The 17366-nt window shown below is 47.1% G+C and overlaps 1 protein-coding gene across 6 annotated transcripts in view; it reads left to right on the top strand.

Moving 5' to 3' along the window:
- The window catches only part of TBC1D1 (TBC1 domain family member 1), a 212046-nt gene that overhangs the window by 16837 nt on the left and 177843 nt on the right, over window positions 1–17366 (top strand). For 5 of the 6 annotated variants that reach the window (XM_078852572.1, XM_073342291.2, XM_073342290.2 and 2 more), the window contains exon 2: window positions 1564–2066. In XM_078852572.1, the coding sequence (XP_078708698.1) occupies window positions 1650–2066 (417 nt within the window). In that variant the 5' untranslated portion in view covers window positions 1564–1649. Of the gene's footprint in view, window positions 1–1563; window positions 2067–17366 lie in introns of those variants that run through there. The other variant, XM_078852575.1, reaches the window with a different exon arrangement.

The raw sequence follows: 17366 nt of genomic DNA, 5'->3' as shown, positions 1-17366 counted from the left end.
GAGATTGTAAGTTTGATTGAAAAAGGTAATAGTGTTGTTCGTTACATAGTTAGATTTCTCTGAAGTATTTGAGTTGATATCACACAGCACTTGCATTTAGAAATCAGAAGTATACAGAATTATCACAGCACACATTAAATGGGTTAAAAACTGGCTAGCTAATAAGTCTAAAAGTGGTAGATTTCAGAGTAGCAGCCATGTTAGTCTGTATCTGCAAAAAGAACAGGAGTACTTGTGGCACCTTAGAGACTAACAAATTTATTAAAGCATAAGCTTTCGTGGGCTTCAGCCCACTTCATCGGATGCATAGAATGGAACATATAGTAAGAAGATATATAGACACATACAGAGAAGGTGGAAGTTGCCATACAAACTATAAGAGGCTAATTAATTAAGATGAGCTGTTATCAACAGGAGAAAATCTTTTGTAGTGATAATCAAGATGGCCCATTTAGACAATTGACAAGAAGGTGTGAGGATACTTAACTTAGGGAAATAGATTCAAATATGTGTAATGACCCAGCCACTCCCAGTCTCTATTCAAACCCTAGTTAATGGTATCTAGTTTGCATATTAATTCAAGCTCAGCAGTTTCTCGTTGGAGTCTGTTTTTGAAGCTTCTCTGTTGCAAAATTGCCACCCTTAAATCTCTTACTGATTGGCCAGAGAGGTTGAAGTGTTCTCCTACCGGTTTTTGAATGTTATGATTCCTGATGTCAGATTTGTGTCCATTTATTCTTTTGCGTAGAGACTGTGCGGTTTGGCCAATGTACATGGCAGAGGGGCATTGTTGGCACATGATGGCATATATCACATTGGTAGATGTGCAGGTGAATGAGCCCCTGATGGCGCAGCTAATGTGATTAGGTCCTATCATGGTGTCACTTGAATAAATATGTGGACAGAGTTGGCATCGGGCTTTGTTGCAAGGATAGGTTCCTGGGTTTGTGTTTTTGTTGAAGCAAATATTCTCCAGCAACCACACAACAAGTAGGGCTTGAACACTGGGTCCCAGCTTGACTCAGGCTCAGGAGAGTGAGTTTGTGTGTGAGTGTGTGTGGGGGGGGGGGCGGCGGGTGAGAAAACCTGGATTTGTGCTGGTAATGGCCCAACTTGATGATCACTTTAGATAAGCTATTACCAGCAGGACAGTGGGGTGGGAGGAGGTATTGTTTCATGATCTCTGTGTGTATATAATTTCTTCTGCAGTTTCCACGGTATGCATCCGATGAAGTGAGCTGTAGTTCACGAAAGCTCATGCTCAAATAAATTGGTTAGTCTCTAAGGTGCCACAAGTACTTCTTTTCTTTTTGCGAAGACAGACTAACACGGCTGTTACTCTGAAACCGCTCAAACCCTCGAGTACCATGGGGTCGAAGCCCTGGGTTAGCGTGATTTGTATGTAGATGGAAGGAGGATTAGGCTTGAACCTGAGTTTGAACCCTGGGTTTACATTGCAGTGTAGAAATGCCCTATGAATATTTCCATTATTGGTGATAATTTTTAAATAGAAAATTCTCAATGACTGTTACTCTAACTGTATAAATATTTCTTTCCTTTCAGAATTCCACTACTGTGCAATGAAAAGAATCTTCATTCCTGGGAACTGAAACTGGTGGATTATTCCTAGCTCCCTTGATGATTATAAAATGGAGCCCCTATCATTCAAAGTTAAAAAACTTCAAGCACCCACTGATATCTCAGTGGATTTTAGTCTCCAGCTTGTTGGTTCTCTGCCAGTGCATTCTCTAACCACCATGCCAGTGCTGCCTTGGATTGTGGCAGAGATTCGGCGGCTCAGTATGCCGTCTTCCATGGAAGAACCTAGCACCAGCCAAATCCGGCTTTATGTTTCACCAGCAAGCCTGCGATGTGGACTAGACACAGGGAAAAGCCAACAGTGGGATCCTTTGATTTGTTCCAGCCTGTTTGAGTATAAGCCACAGCATGTCCACAAACTGATTCACAATAGCCACGATCCAAGCTACTTTGCTTGTCTGATAAAGGATGGAGCAGTAAATCAGCAAAGTATCTGTTATGTATTCAGAGCTGCTGATCAAACAAAAGTAAGTAAAAAAGCAATTCTCAGAGCTTGCTTCGCTCCATGAGATATTAGAAGCTGATTTATAGAGCATGATGTAAATGCACAAGAGAAGTTAATACTGTGTGCTTGAAAATGAGGTAGTTTTTCTGATCTTTGGATCTTTTCATTACAGTCTGAGTTCTTGAAACTCTTTTTACAAAGTAAGGCCTCAGTTTTGCAAAGACTTAACACATGGGCTGAACTTTACATTCTTTTTACTGTGTGAAGTTAGGCACATGTAAATCTTTGCAGGATCAGGGCTTAGTTTACAATAAGCTAGTGATATGGGCTGAAATCCTGGCCCCGTTGAAGTCAGTGGAAGTTTTTCTATTGATGTCAGCGGGGCTAGGATTTCACCCATAAACTGCCCTGGACCTTCTCTAATTCTGCATTATATGAGTAGCTTGTGTTCCCTCTGAGAAGGCTGTAGTGCTAAAAATAGGCATCCAGTTCTGCTCTTCTGATTCAAGTGAGTAATCTGCTAAAGCTACATTCTCAGATGAGTAAGGTGAGTAAAACTGGGCATTTGGTTTCTGCAGCTGACCAGTAATGTTTAGTGGGCAAAGCAGCAGTACCATTGAAATATAAGTTGTAGTTATTAATATTGGAGGCAGAGCTCACATTGGGCCAAATTCTTTATGCGTTACTCACGAGAGTAGCCCCACTGAAGCACCTCACAGGGACTCTTTGCATGTGTACAGCTTATCGGATTGATTTATGTACTTACAGCTACCTGCTCTGGAGCAAGTCAGGGTATAACACCAAACTTGTGGTGCCTGGCTCAGAGCTGGATTGGACACAGCTTTAATTAAATTCCCCCAAGATAAAAAGGCAGCTAAGTAAACTAACAGCCAAATAGGACTTAAATCACAAGCACTTAAGTGAGAAAATACTGTCAAATTAAAAATGGGCCTCTCGATAAGATCTAAGATGAATTTCAGTACAGGATGGGGAGTAGATGTTTTAGGACAGGGGTCTCAAATGCAAATGACCATGAGGGCCACATGAGGACTAGTATGTTGGCCCGTGGGCCGAACCACTGACCAGACCACCCCACCCCACCCCACACTACCCTGGCCCCGCCCCCACTCCACCCTTCTGTGAGGCCCCGTGCCTGCCCCGCCTCTTCCCACCCCTTCCCTGCCCCCATTCCAACCCCTTCCCTGAAATCCCCACCCCAACTCTGCCCCCTCCTGCCCCCAGGGGGTGCAGGAGGGGTGCAGGGTGCGGCAGGGGGCTCAGGGCAGGGGTTGGGGAGCAAGAGGTGTGTGGGGTGCGTCAGGGGGCTCAGGACAGGGGGTCGGGGTACAGGGTGGGGCAGGGGGCAGGGTGTGGCAGGCAGCTCAGGGCAGGGGGTTGGGATGCAGGAGGGGTGCAGGGTGTAGCATGAGGCTCAGAACAGGGGTTTGGGGTGTAAGAGGTGTGGGGGGTGTGGTGGGGGCTCAGGGCAGGGGGTTGGGGTGCAGGGGGGTCAGGGTGTGGCAGGCGGCTCAGGTCAGGGGGTTAGGGTGCGGGGTACAGCAGGGGGCTTAGGGCAGGGGGTCGGGGTGCAGGACTGGTGTTGGGTGCAGCAAGGGGCTCAGGGCAGGGGGTTTGGCTGCAGGAGGGGTTTGGGAGGCGGGTCTGGCCCGGCACTCACCGGGGGCAGGGCAGGCTCCCTGCCTGCCTGCCCCGCCCCCTCACCACTCCAGGAAGCGGCTGGGACCTGGGGCGGGGCACAGGGGTCTGTGTGTTGCCCTGGCCGCGCTTCCAGGTACTTTCCCTGAAGCTCCCATTGGCCGGGAATGAAGAACCGCGGCCAGTGGGAGCTTCGGGTGAGGTACCTGCAGGAGCAGCCAGGGCAACACACAGACTCCTGTGGCCCCCCTCCCACAGGTCCCGGCCGCTTCCCAGAGCGGCGCGGGGGTGGGGCAGGCAGGCAGGCAGGGAGGGAGCCTGCACTGCCCCGGTGCGCGCCGGGCCAGAGCCGCTCTAGGTAAATGCTGGGGGGGCCACGGGGAGCAGGAGGGCCGCAGATAATAACCCTGTGGGCTGTGTGTTTGAGACCCCTGTTTTAGGACTTGGCACTGAGTAGAAAGAATCTGTTATATATGTGTGGGTTGTGGTTTTGTTAGGATCATGGTTAATAAGCAACTTTGATCACCTCCAGTACAATTTCTTCTGCAACAACAGAGTGAAAAGCAAAGTACTATTTCCACTTGCTTGATCAGACTCTGGAGCTGTTTGAAATAAGAGAGAGGGGGAAATATAAAGATTTGGGTTTACAGTTTCAACTTTGTCCATAAATTTTGGATGCCAGAGTCTATGATCATTATTGTTTTAATTTGGAATTGCCTTATCTCCGTTTGTTCTCCTTTACAGGGTCCATTTATTCTGTCTGTGATGCGTGCATGTAACTCCCATTAACATTATTGAAAGTTGTGTATGCTTATCAAGGTGAGAGAGAGATCTATGTATTGAGACAGCAGGGTACCCAGATTGGGAGCACAGCATTGTCTAGGATCATTATTGTTTTAATTTGGAATTGCCTCATCTCTATTTTGTTCTCTTATAGAAGAAACAAGTATTAGAAGTCTAACTTCTGTGGACTGAGTGACTCAACAGTCTCTTGCTCCAGTCCATTAGATATCTTGTCCCAGAGGACTCCTTTCAGTGCCTGCAACATTTGCTCTGAGGAATCAAACAGCAGTTTTCCAGATTTAGATTGTGTTGGCAAGGTCAGCTTCCTTTCAGTTGCTCCTAGGATGGACAAAAAATGTTCTGCATATTTTTTCTATTTGTGCTTGTTATTCAGAAAGAGAGACAACAGTCCAAATTAGCTTGGTGACAGAGCTGAGGTATTAAAACCTTGTTGTATATGAACCCCCCACAGAGCAGGTCTTGAACTCACACTGGATTTACTATACTTATTTACCAGTCCAGTCTTACTGAATAAAAGTTTAGAAGTTATGATCTCACCCTTGTGAAAAACTAAGGCAGAATTTGGCTACGTTGGGGAAATTAAATCTCTCCATTGGGTCAAATATAACTTCTTAATACAGTGGTTGCAGCTACAGTAAATTTTATTACTTATTCTCAGTGTTACTTTTCATTACCCACACCCCTCAGGCTCTCTCCAAAATGTTGTAATAATTAGATAGAGACATCTGATCTATTTTGATTAAAACATTATAAGATACAAGGTCCACAACCACTTTCATCTCTGTGGATGAATCTGGAAAAGACTATGGTTGATGTAGATGGAATTCACATTAAGACAGGGCTCCTGCCCAAATTAGGTTGAAAAACCAGTCTTGAATTACAACAAAAAATATATGGTTATGAGTTCACAAGCACGATCAAATAGGGTTGTCAGCTGTCTCGATTTTACCCAGCCAGTCCAGTTTTTGGCTTCTGTGTCCAGGTGTTATTTAGGGATGCCAGGTGCTTGGTTTTTGACTGGAAAGTCCGGTTGAAAAGGGGACCTGGCGACGCTAAATGACACCTGAACCAAAAGTCTGGTTACCGCGGGGTGGGGAAGGTGCTGCGTCATTGGAAAAAGGCAAATATAGTGCCCTTCTTTAAAAAAGGAAAGAAGGAGAACCCGGGGAACTGCAGACTGGTCAGCCTCACCTCAGTCCCTCGAAAAGTCATGGAGCAGGTCCTCAAGGAAACCATTTTGAAGCACTTGGAGGAGAGGAAGGTGATCAGGAACAGTCAACATGGATTCACCAAGGACAAGTCCTGCCTGACCAACCTGATTGCCTTCTATGATGGGATAACTGGTTCTGTGGATAGGGGAAAGCAGTGGACATGATATATCTTGACTTTAGCAAAGCTTTTGACACTGTCTCCCACAGTGTTCTTGCCAGCAAGTTAAAAAAGTATGGACTGGATGAATGGACTATAAGGTGGATAGAAAGCTGGCAAGATTGTCGGGCTCAACCGGTAGTGATCAATGGCTCGATGTCTAGTTGGCAGCCGGTATCAAGCAGAGTGCCCCAGGGGTCAGTTCAGGGGCTGGTTTTGTTCAACCTCTTTATTAATGATCTGGATGATGGGATAGATTGCACCCTCAACAAGTTTGCGGATGACACTAAGCTGGGAGGAGAGGTAGATACGCTGGGGGGTAGGGATAGGGTCCAGAGTGACCTAGACAAACTGGAGGATTGGGCCAAAAAAAATCTGATGAGGTTCAACAAGGACAAGTGCAGAGTCCTGCACTTAGGATGGAAGAATCCCATGCACCGCTAAAGGCTGGGGACTGACTGGCTGGCTAAGCAGCAGTTCTGCAGAAAAGGACCTAGGTATTACAGTGGATGAGAAGCTGGATATAAGTCAGCAGTGTGCCCTTGTTGCCAAGAAGGCCAACGACATATTGGGCTGCATTAGTATGAGCAAATCGAGAGAAGTGATTATCCCCCTCTATTCGGCACTGGTGAGGCCACAGCTAGAGTATTGCATCCAGTTTTGGGCTCCCCACTACAGAAAGGATGTGGACAAATTGGAGAGAGTCCAGCGGAGGGCAGTGAAAATTATCGAGGGGATGGGGCACATGACTTACGAGGAGAGGCTGAGGGAACTGGGCTTGTTTAGTGTGCAGAAGAGAAGAGTGAGGGGGGATTTGATAGCAGCATTCAACTACCTGAAGGGGAGTTCCAAAGAGGGTGGAGCTCGGATGTTCTCAGTGGTGGCAGATGACAGAACAAGGAGCAATGGTCTCAAGTTGCAGTGGGGGAGGTCTAGGTTGGATATTAGGAAACACTATTTCACTAGGAAGGTGGTAAAGCACTGGAATGGGTTACCTATGGAGGTGGTGGAATCTCCATCCTTAGAGGTTTTTAAGGTCCAGCTTGACAAAGCCTGGGCTGGGATGATTTAGCTGGGGATTGGTCCTGCTTTGAGCAGAGGTTGGACTAGATGACTTCCTGAGGTCTCTTCCAACCCTAATCTTCTATGATTCTGTTAACTTGTGCCAGCCCCTGCTCAGCCAGGGCCACCTCCTACCTCCAGGCAGGCTCCTTGAGATGATCTAGTGAGTGATGGTGGGGGGAGAGGAGTGAACAAGGGCAGGGCCTTGAGGGAAGGGATGGGGCTTTGGGTGAAGAGGTGGGGTGGAGGGGCCTGGGGAAGAGGCGGACTAGGGGCGGGGTCTTGGGGGTCCAGTTGCCAGCAATTAGAAAGGTGGTAATCCTGCTACCCAACCATTCCTGAAACCACGTCACTCTTCTTTATGTAGGATAATTAAAAAAATTGAATGTAAGGCTGTTGCTGGGCAGTAAATTAAGTATTTTTTAAAAAAATCACATAAATGAACAAATACATGTCGACTATATATACCTCATTACCTCTTGCCTTATCCATAATTAATTGACCAGTTGCTTGTGGGCATCAGGGAAGAAGCAAGTCCAAAGGTGGAATCTGAAGGAGGAGAGGGCAGTGGCCTTACAGATAAGTTCAGGGAGCATGTCCCACACATTGGGGCAGCCCGGACAGAAGAAGGCAGGAAGATGGCTGTGGGAGAAACAAATAAGAAAGACTAGTATAATTGACAGGGTGAAGAAGGGGCAATGTAGTAAGAGACAGTAGCAGAATTGTGAAGGGCTTTGAAAGTGGTGATAGAAAGCTTGAACTTAGTGCATGGAAATGAGACAGCCAGCAGAGGGTGTTGAAGGGAGAGGGTAACATAGTCATAACAACAGAGAGTGAGAAAGTATCTCCGCAGCAGTGTTCTGAATGGACCAGATTTTATTAGCTGAACACTTTTTTTTATAATCATACTGAACCAGAATGTAGGCTTGATCACTTGTGAAAGAATGTTGTTCCTATTCTGGGGTAAAATATTTTGGTAATGGGATGCAGAGCCTTTTGCCTTTGGAGCATTGACTCAAATCCAGACCAGTGGGCATACCTTCCTGTGGGTAAGAAAGGGTGCCCTTGTATTCTGCCTGGATTTAAACCAGAGATTTAGAGGATAAAAGGCTCTGTATCCTACTCTCCCAAGTAATGAACTCTACATAATTCCAAATAATGCCATGATTCTGTATTAAGATTTTGTAGCCACACTTCCCTTCTTCTGAAATGTCCTGCCCAAGATGGAAGCAATGACCCATTGTGGTATGGTTCCATCACTCTCTAGGAACTTATAGAATCACTTCTGTTGCAGCACCATGACGGTAGGGCTTAGCTGCTCTGGATGAAGTATAGGGGTAAATGGAGGACAGTATCAGGGAGCAGTTACTGTATGTGGCAAACTGCCTTAGGGACCTGACTCAGAATCATGCAAATGTCTGCACGCACAGTCCTGCCCTGCGCCATATTATGTTCTGTTCTGCATTTGATCATGCCTTAAGAGCGTTTTTTTGCACAGATGTGGGCAGCAGAGCCAAGAGCATCTTTATGGAGGGACAGGGTCAAAGGGCCTAGAACTCCCCATTCCATGCAAATCGCTGAACTCTGTAGGATTTGGAGGCTGCATCACGTAATTCATCTATGGTCCCACTCTGAGGGGACCATTAGCTGAAAATTCTACAAGGTGGCACTATTGTAGTTTCTTAAACTCTTTGTCCTCAGACGGCAAGTTAACCATGGGAGAGTACAATGTGACTCCCAAGCTGCTAGACTAAAAGTCACCTCCGGTTGATGATGTACATATCAGTCTGATTTCTAATGGGCAGGGTTCTACAAAACACAATTCATCATCACATGTTGTAACCTTGTTGGCAGTCTCAACAGAGTGATTGGGTACTGAGTGGGCTTTGTAATTTCTAGAGATATTCCCTCTAGGACACAGTGTAGACTTATATGTTGGTACCGTGCCCAGATTCCCTCATTTTGATGGATCATTCGTTTTGGTCCCAAGGTGGCTTATGTTCCACACAAATGTGATACTTCCTCACCTTTATTGCTGAAAATTATTTACATCAGAAATGCAGAATTTCTACCCCCCCTCCTTTTTAAAATATGGTTCCCTCCCTCCCCTAGTTGGGATTTTATGGATGGAGAGGTATGGTGGACTGAAGTGAAGGTGGGGAAACCTGTACTGCTGTTCTCCATGGGTAAACAGAGTACTTTAGCGGTTACGGTTTCTAATCTGTCACCATTTTTGAACATTTAAATCCACTTTGGATATAACTGAATGAGAAACAGATAATGACAAGCTAATAGAGCATTGTTACAGGATATTGCTCTCCTACTGCTTCGTAACTGGCAAGATTTTCATAGAAAATAAATGTAGTGGTAAAGCTCCTCATTTGTTTTCAGTTTAGGAGACACTGATTTTGTACCCCATTAGAATGATTTTTCTTTGATATATCAGAATCATTGGCTTCATGTAGATGCATTCATTTTATCTGATGGATGTTTTGTGTAGTAAATGGAAATTTGGTCACTTTACTGTCATTGATCTAATGATATATTAAGGATGGCTTAGAGGTAGGATAAATTGGGCACAATTATACTTTTACAGAAACAAATTTTAGACTTCTGTAAAGCCATTAAGTTCTATGATATTCTTGATTTACACAAGTGTGAGAGAAGCATCAGGCACAATTTGTGCAATACAATACATTGGAGACCAACTTATCCAGAAATGTGTTCTTCAGAGCAGAGTTGTGTTTATTTTAAGTGATCAGTGAACGATATAGTCAGCAAAAAGAAAAGGAGGACTTGTGGCACCTTAGACACTAACAAATTTATTTGAGCTATAGCACACTTTATCAGATGCATTCAGTGGATGCAAGTCCTCCTTTTCTTTTTGCAGATATAGTCAGGTATCCAACAATCTGATTGGCAGTCAGAAATTCCACTTGGCAATGCAGTGACGAAAAATCCTTCTCACCACTCTCTAGGGGTTAGTGAAGCAGCATGTTTGAAGGTTCATTTCTGATAAAACTGAAGTTTGGCTGTTTATTCAAACCCTCCAAATTTTTTCAGTCTGAAAATCTAGGCTGGACATCTTATGAGAACAGGCATTTCTGTGAGATTTCCAGTGGTTCCTGCAGAACCAGGAAAAGCAGAAAAATGCACAAATAAAAGCCGCATAATAGTTCAGCTTTGGGAAAAGGTTAACTTCAGTTCTTATTTTTCTCCCTAATCAGTTTGCCATTCTTAGAAAGAGAACAAGTTAAGGAAACCCACAAACCATAACAAACTGTAATTCTAACGCCATAGGCAATAGAAAGGCATGCTTGTGTTTATCAGGGCTGTTAATCCTTTAATGAAAAACATTAGATAGAATCATACACTTTTATTGTGGACAGAAATGTTACAACTGATTCAAGCAGGATTCTGACGGGCATCTTTGAAGAAGGCAGAGATGTGCACCCTCAAAGTCTTCATTCTGCAGAGACTGAAGGTGTGCCTGCTAGGTGGTGTCTCAATTGTTCCTCTGATGTGTCTGTCTGGGATAATGTTAGTTTTCTAGCTACTCTGCAGGAGCAATTCTCAACCAGGGGTCTGAAGCCCCCTGTGGGTCCGCAAGCAGGTTTCGGGGATTTACCAAGCAGGGCTGGCATTAGACTCATTGGGGCCCAGGGCAGAAAGCTGAAGCCCCACCACACGGGGCTGAAGCCAAAGCCTGAGCAATTTAGTGTTGCAGGGTTGCCCTGCTTACTGGTCCTGGCTTTTATGTGCAGAAAAACAGTTGGACTAGATGACTCAGAAAGGCTCAGAAAGGAAAAGGCTGAGAACCCCTGCTCTACAGGAAGGAGATTTGACTCATAATGGGTGCAATTCACTCTTTTGAGAGGACCCCCACACAATGCCTTCCACACAGCAGAATCCCTGCAGTACTTCTATGTGGGGGAGCCACGGTCAGAGCAACTGTACAGGCTGACCTTTGATTGCCTGAGGGTCTGGTAGGTATGCTCCATGTTGGCTGCAGATATTTTGGAGTGGAAGGGAGAACTGAAGGCGGGTCAGGGAAGAAAAAATATCTTGAATCCTTAAGAATCAGTGTCCTAACAGACAAAGCATAAGATGGGGTATTAGTTGGTGTCTGCTGCAAACCCACCAATCGCTAGGGAACAGGATGACCGCCTTCTTATGCACCTATCTATAATGTATAGGAAAGAAGTTCCATGATCATGGATGACTGCAATTGGAGTGACACAAGCTGGAGATCTCATGCTACGAGTCTTAAAACATCCTTGGAATTTCTAAATATTATAGATGACAATTTCCTAACTCCAAAAGTGTTGTAGCCAACAAGGGGGAATTCTATATTAGCCCTGGTCTATGCTGGGGGGGGGGGGGGGGGAGTGTGTGTTGACCTAAGATATGCAACTTCAGATACGCGAATAGTGTAGCTGAAGTCGGTGTATCTTAGGGTATGCCTACATTACGGAATAAGGTCGAATTTATAGAAGTCGGTTTTTTAGAAATCGGTTTTATATATTCGAGTGTGTGTGTCCCCACAGAAAATGCTCTAAGTGCATTAAGTGCATTAACTCGGCGGAGCGCTTCCACAGTACCGAGGCTAGAGTCGACTTCCGAAGCATTGCACTGTGGATAGCTATCCCACAGTTCCCGCAGTCTCCATTGCCCATTGGAATTCTGGGTTGAGATCCTAATGTCTGATGGGGCTAAAACATTGTTGCGGGTGGTTCTGGGTACATATCGTCAGGCCCCCCTTCCCTCCCTCCCTCCGTGAAAGCAAGGGCAGACAATCGTTTCGCGCCTTTTTTCCTGAGTTACCTGTGCAGACGCCATACCACAGCAAGCATGGAGCCCGCTCAGGTAACCGTCACCATATGTCTCCTGGGTGCTGGCAGACGCGGTACGGCATTGCTACATAGTAGCAGCAACCCATTGCCTTCTGGCAGCAGACAGTAAAGTACGACTGGTAGCCGTCCTCATCATGTCTGAGGTGCTCCTGGCCACGTCGGCTGGGAGCGCCTGGGCAGACATGGGTGCAGGGACTAAATTTGGAGTGACTTGACCAGGTCATTCTCTTTAGTCCTGCAGTCAGTCCTATTGAACTGTCTTACGGTGAGCAGGCAGGCGATACGGATTGCTAGCAGTCCTATTGCATCATCTTCTGCCGGGCAGGCAAGAGATGAGGATGGCTAGCAGTCGTACTGTACCATCTTCTGCTGAGCAGCCATGAGATATGGATGGCATGCAGTCCTTCTGCACCATCTGCTGCCAGCCAAAGATGTAAAAGACAGATGGAGTGGATCAAAACAAGAAATAGTCCAGATTTGTTTTGTACTCATTTGCCTCCTCCCCCGTCTAGGGGACTCATTCCTCTAGGTCACACTACAGTCACTCACAGAGAAGGTGCAGCGAGGTAAATCTAGCCATGTATCAATCAGAGGCCAGACTAACCTCCTTGTTCCAATAAGAACAATAACTTAGGTGCACCATTTCTTATTGGAACCCTCTGTGAATCCTGCCTGAAATACTCCTTGATGTAAAGCCACCCCCTTTGTTGATTTTAGCTCCCTGAAGCCAACCCTGTAAGCCATGTCGTCAGTCGCCCCTCCCTCCATCAGAGCAATGGCAGACAATCGTTCCACGCCTTTTTTCAGTGCGGACGCCATACCAAGGCAAGCATGGAGGCCGCTCAGCTCACTTTGGCAATTAGGAGCACATTAAACACCACACGCATTGTCCAGCAGTATATGCAGCACCAGAACCTGGCAAAGCGATACCGGGCGAGGAGGCGACGTCAGCGCGGTCACGTGAGTGATCAGGACATGGACACAGATTTCTCTGAAAGCATGGGCCCTGCCAATACATGCATCATGGTGCTAATGGGGCAGGTTCGTGCTGTGGAACGCCGATTCTGGGCTCGGGAAACAAGCACAGACTGGTGGGACCGCATAGTGTTGCAGGTCTGGGACGATTCAATGCTTTTTTTGCCTCTGTTTTCACTAACGAGGTCAGCTCCCAGACTGCTGCGCTGGGCATCACAAAATGGGGAAGAGATGGCCAGCCCTCTGTGGAGATAGAGGTGGTTAGGGACTATTTAGAAAAGCTGGACATGCACAAGTCCATGGGGCCGGACGAGTTGCATCCGAGAGTGCTGAAGGAATTGGCGGCTGTGATTGCAGAGCCATTGGCCATTATCTTTGAAAACTCGTGGCGAACCGGGGAAGTCCCGGATGACTGGAAAAAGGCTAATGTAGTGCCAATCTTTAAAAAAGGGAAGAAGGAGGATCCTGGGAACTACAGGCCAGTCAGCCTCACCTCAGTCCCTTGAAAAATCATGGAGCAGGTCCTCAAAGAATCAATCCTGAAGCACTTGCATGAGAGGAAAGTGATCAGGAACAGCCAGCATGGATTCACCAAGGGAAGGTCATGCCTGACTAATCTAATCGCCTTTTATGATGAGATTACTGGTTCTGTGGATGAAGGGAAAGCAGTGGATGTATTGTTTCTTGACTTTAGCAAAGCTTTTGACACGGTCTCCCACAGTATTCTTGTCAGCAAGTTAAGGAAGTATGGGCTGGATGAATGCACTATAAGGTGGGTAGAAAGCTGGCTAGATTGTCGGGCTCAACGGGTAGTGATCAATGGCTCCATATCTAGTTGGCAGCCGGTATCAAGTGGAGTGCTCCAAGAGTCGGTCCTGGGGCCGGTTTTGTTCAATATCTTCATAAATGATCTGGAGGATGGTGTGGATTGCACTCTCAGCAAATTTGCAGATGATACTAAACTGGGAGGAGTGGTAGATACGCTGGAGGGGAGGGATAGGATACCGAAGGACCTAGACAAATTGGAGGATTGGGCCAAAAGAAATCTGATGAGGTTCAATAAGGATAAGTGCAGGGTCCTGTACTTAGGAGGGAAGAACCCAATGCACCGCTACAGACTAGGGACCGAATGGCTAGGCAGCAGTTCTGCGGAAAAGGACCTAGGGGTGACAGTGGACGAGAAGCTGGATATGAGTCAGCAGTGTGCCCTTGTTGCCAAGAAGGCCAATGGCATTTTGGGATGTATAAGTAGGGGCATAGCGAGCAGATCGAGGGACGTGATCGTCCCCCTCTATTCGACATTGGTGAGGCCTCATCTGGAGTACTGTGTCCAGTTTTGGGCCCCACACTACAAGAAGGATGTGGATAAATTGGAGAGAGTCCAGCGAAGGGCAACAAAAATGATTAGGGGTCTAGAACACATGATTTATGAGGAGAGGCTGAGGGAGCTGGGATTGTTTAGCCTGCAGAAGAGAAGAATGAGGGGGGATTTGATAGCTGCTTTCAACTACCTGAAAGGGGGTTCCAAAGAGGATGGCTCTAGACTGTTCTCAATGGTAGCAGATGACAGAACGAGGAGTAATGGTCTCAAGTTGCAGTGGGGGAGGTTTAGATTGGATATTAGGAAAAACTTTTTCCCTAAGAGGGTGGTGAAACACTGGAATGCGTTACCTAGGGAGGTGGTAGAATCTCCTTCCTTAGAGGTTTTTAAGGTCAGGCTTGACAAAGCCCTGGCTGGGATGATTTAACTGGGAATTGGTCCTGCTTCGAGCAGGGGGTTGGACTAGATGACCTTCTGGGGTCCCTTCCAACCCTGATATTCTATGATTCTATGATTCCCAGTGGCTGCGAAACTTTCGCATGCGTAAGGGCACTTTCATGGAACTTTGTGACTTGCTTTCCCCTGACCTGAGGTGCATGAATACCAAGATGAGAGCAGCCCTCACAGTTGAGAAGCGAGTGGCGATAGCCCTGTGGAAGCTTGCAACGCCAGACAGCTACCGGTCAGTTGGGAATCAATTTGGAGTGGGCAAATCTACTGTTGGGGCTGCTGTGATGCAAGTAGCCCATGCAATCAAAGATCTGCTGATATCAAGGGTAGTGGCCCTGGGAAATGTGCAGGTCATAGTGGATGGCTTTGCTGCAATGGGATTCCCTAACTGTGGTGGGAACATAGACGGAACCCATATCCCTATCTTGGCACCGGAGCACCAAGCCGCAAGGGGTACTTTTCAATAGTGCTGCAAGCTCTGGTGGATCACAAGGGACGTTTCACCAACATCAACGTGGGATGGCCGGGGAAGGTACATGACGCTCGCATCTTCAGGAACTCTGGTCTGTTTCAAAAGCTGCAGGAAGGGACTTTATTCCCAGACCAGAAAATAACTGTTGGGGATGTTGAAATGCCTATAGTTATCCTTGGGGACCCAGCCTACCCCTTAATGCCATGGCTCATGAAGCCGTACACAGGCAGCCTGGACAGTAGTCAGGAGCTGTTCAACTACAGGCTGAGCAAGGGCAGAATGGTGGTAGAATGTGCATTTGGACGTTTAAAGGCGCGCTGGGGCAGTTTACTGACTCGCTTAGACCTCAGCGAAACCAATATTCCCACTGTTATTACTGCTTGCTGTGCGCTCCACAATATCTGTGAGAGTAAGGGGGAGACGTTTATGGCGGGGTGGGAGGTTGAGACAAATCGCCTAGCTGCTGTTTACGCGCAGCCAGACACCGGGGCGGTTAGAAGAGCACAGGAGGGCGCGGTACGCATCATAGAAGCTTTGAAAACCAGTTTCATGACTGGCCAGGCTACGGTGTGAAAGTTCTGTTTGTTTCTCCTTGATGAAACCCCCCGCCCCTTGGTTCACTCTACTTCCGTGTAAGCTAACCACCCTCCCCTCCTCCCTTCAGTCACCGCTTGCAGAGGCAATAAAGTCATTGCTGCTTCACATTCATGCATTCTTTATTCATTCATCACACAAATAGGGGGATGACTAGCAAGGTAGCCCAGGAGGCGTGTTGGAGGAGGGAAGGAAAATGCCACACAGCACTTTAAAAGTTTACAACTTTAAAAGTTATTGAATGACAGCCTTCTTTTTTTTGGGCAATCCTCTGTGGCGGAGTGGCTGGTTGGCCGGTGGCCCCCCCACCGCGTTCTTGGGCATCTGGGTGTGGAGAGTATGGAACTTGGGGAGGAGGGCGGTTGGTTACTCAGGGGCTGTAGTGGCAGTCTGTGCTCCAGCTTGCTTTGCTGCAGCTCAGCCATACACTGGAGCATACTGGTTTGGTCCTCCAGAAGCCTCAGCATTGAATCCTGCCTCCTCTCATCACGCTGCTGCCACATTTGAGCTTCAGCCCTGTCTTCAGCCCGCCACCTCTCCTCCCGGTCATTTTGTGCTTTTCTGCACTCTGACATTATTTGCCTCCACGCATTCGTCAGTTCTCTGTCAGTGTGGGAGGACAGCATGAGCTCGGAGAACATTTCATCTCGAGTGCGTTTTTTTTTCTTTCTAAGCTTCACTAGCCTCTGGGAAGGAGAAGATCCTGTGATCCTTGAAACACATGCAGCTGGTGGAGAAAAAAAAAGGGACAGCGGTATTTAAAAAGACACATTTTATAAGACAGTGGCTACACTCTTTCAGGGTAAACCTTGCTGTTAACATTACATACATAGCACGTGTGCTTTCGTTACAAGGTCGCATTTTGCCTCTCCCCACCGCGTGGCTACCCCCTCAACCCTCCACCCTCCCTGTGGCTAACAGCGGGGAACATTTCTGTTTAGCCACAGGCAAACAGCCCAGCAGGAACGGGCTCCTCTGAGGGTCCCCTGAAGAAAAGCACTCTATTTCAACCAGGTGACCATGAATGATATCTCACTCTCCTGAGGATAACACAGAGAGATAAAGAACGGATGTTGTTTGAACGCCAGCAAACATACCCTGCAATGCTTTGTTGTACAATTATTCCCGAGTACGTGTTACTGGCCTGGAGTGGTAAAGTGTCCTACCATGAAGGACGCAATAAGGCTGCCCTCCCCAGAAACCTTTTGCAAAGGCTTTGGGAGTACATCCAGGAGAGCCGCGAATGCCAGGGCAAAGTAATCCTTTCACATGCTTGCTTTTAAACCACGTATTTTAAAAGGTACACTCACCAGAGGTCCTTTCTCCGCCTTCTGGGTCCAGGAGGCAGTCTTGGGTGGGTTCGGGGGGTACTGGCTCCAGGTCCAGGGTGAGAAACAGTTCCTGGCTGTCGGGAAAACCAGTTTCTCCGCTTGCTTGCTGTGAGCTATCTACAACCTCATCATCATCATCATCTTCTTCGTCCCCAAACCTGCTTCAGTATTGCCTCCATCTCCATTGAAGGAGTCAAACAACACGGCTTGGGTAGTGGTGGCTGAACCCCCTAAAATGGCATGCAGGTCATCATAGAAGCGGCATGTTTGGGGCTCTGACCCGGAGCGGCCGTTCGCCTCTCTGGTTTTCTGGTAGGTTTGCCTCAGCTCCTTCAGTTTCACGCGGCACTGCTTCGGGTCCCTGTTATGGCCTCTGTCCTTCATGCCCTGGGAGATTTTGACAAAGGTTTTGGCATTTCGAAAACTGGAACGGAGT

This window comes from Lepidochelys kempii, chromosome 4 (assembly GCF_965140285.1).
Source record: "Lepidochelys kempii isolate rLepKem1 chromosome 4, rLepKem1.hap1, whole genome shotgun sequence".
Taxonomy (NCBI): Eukaryota; Metazoa; Chordata; order Testudines; family Cheloniidae; genus Lepidochelys; species Lepidochelys kempii.
Note: the sequence above shows the minus strand (reverse complement) of the source record. Positions and strands in the feature narration are given on the sequence as shown.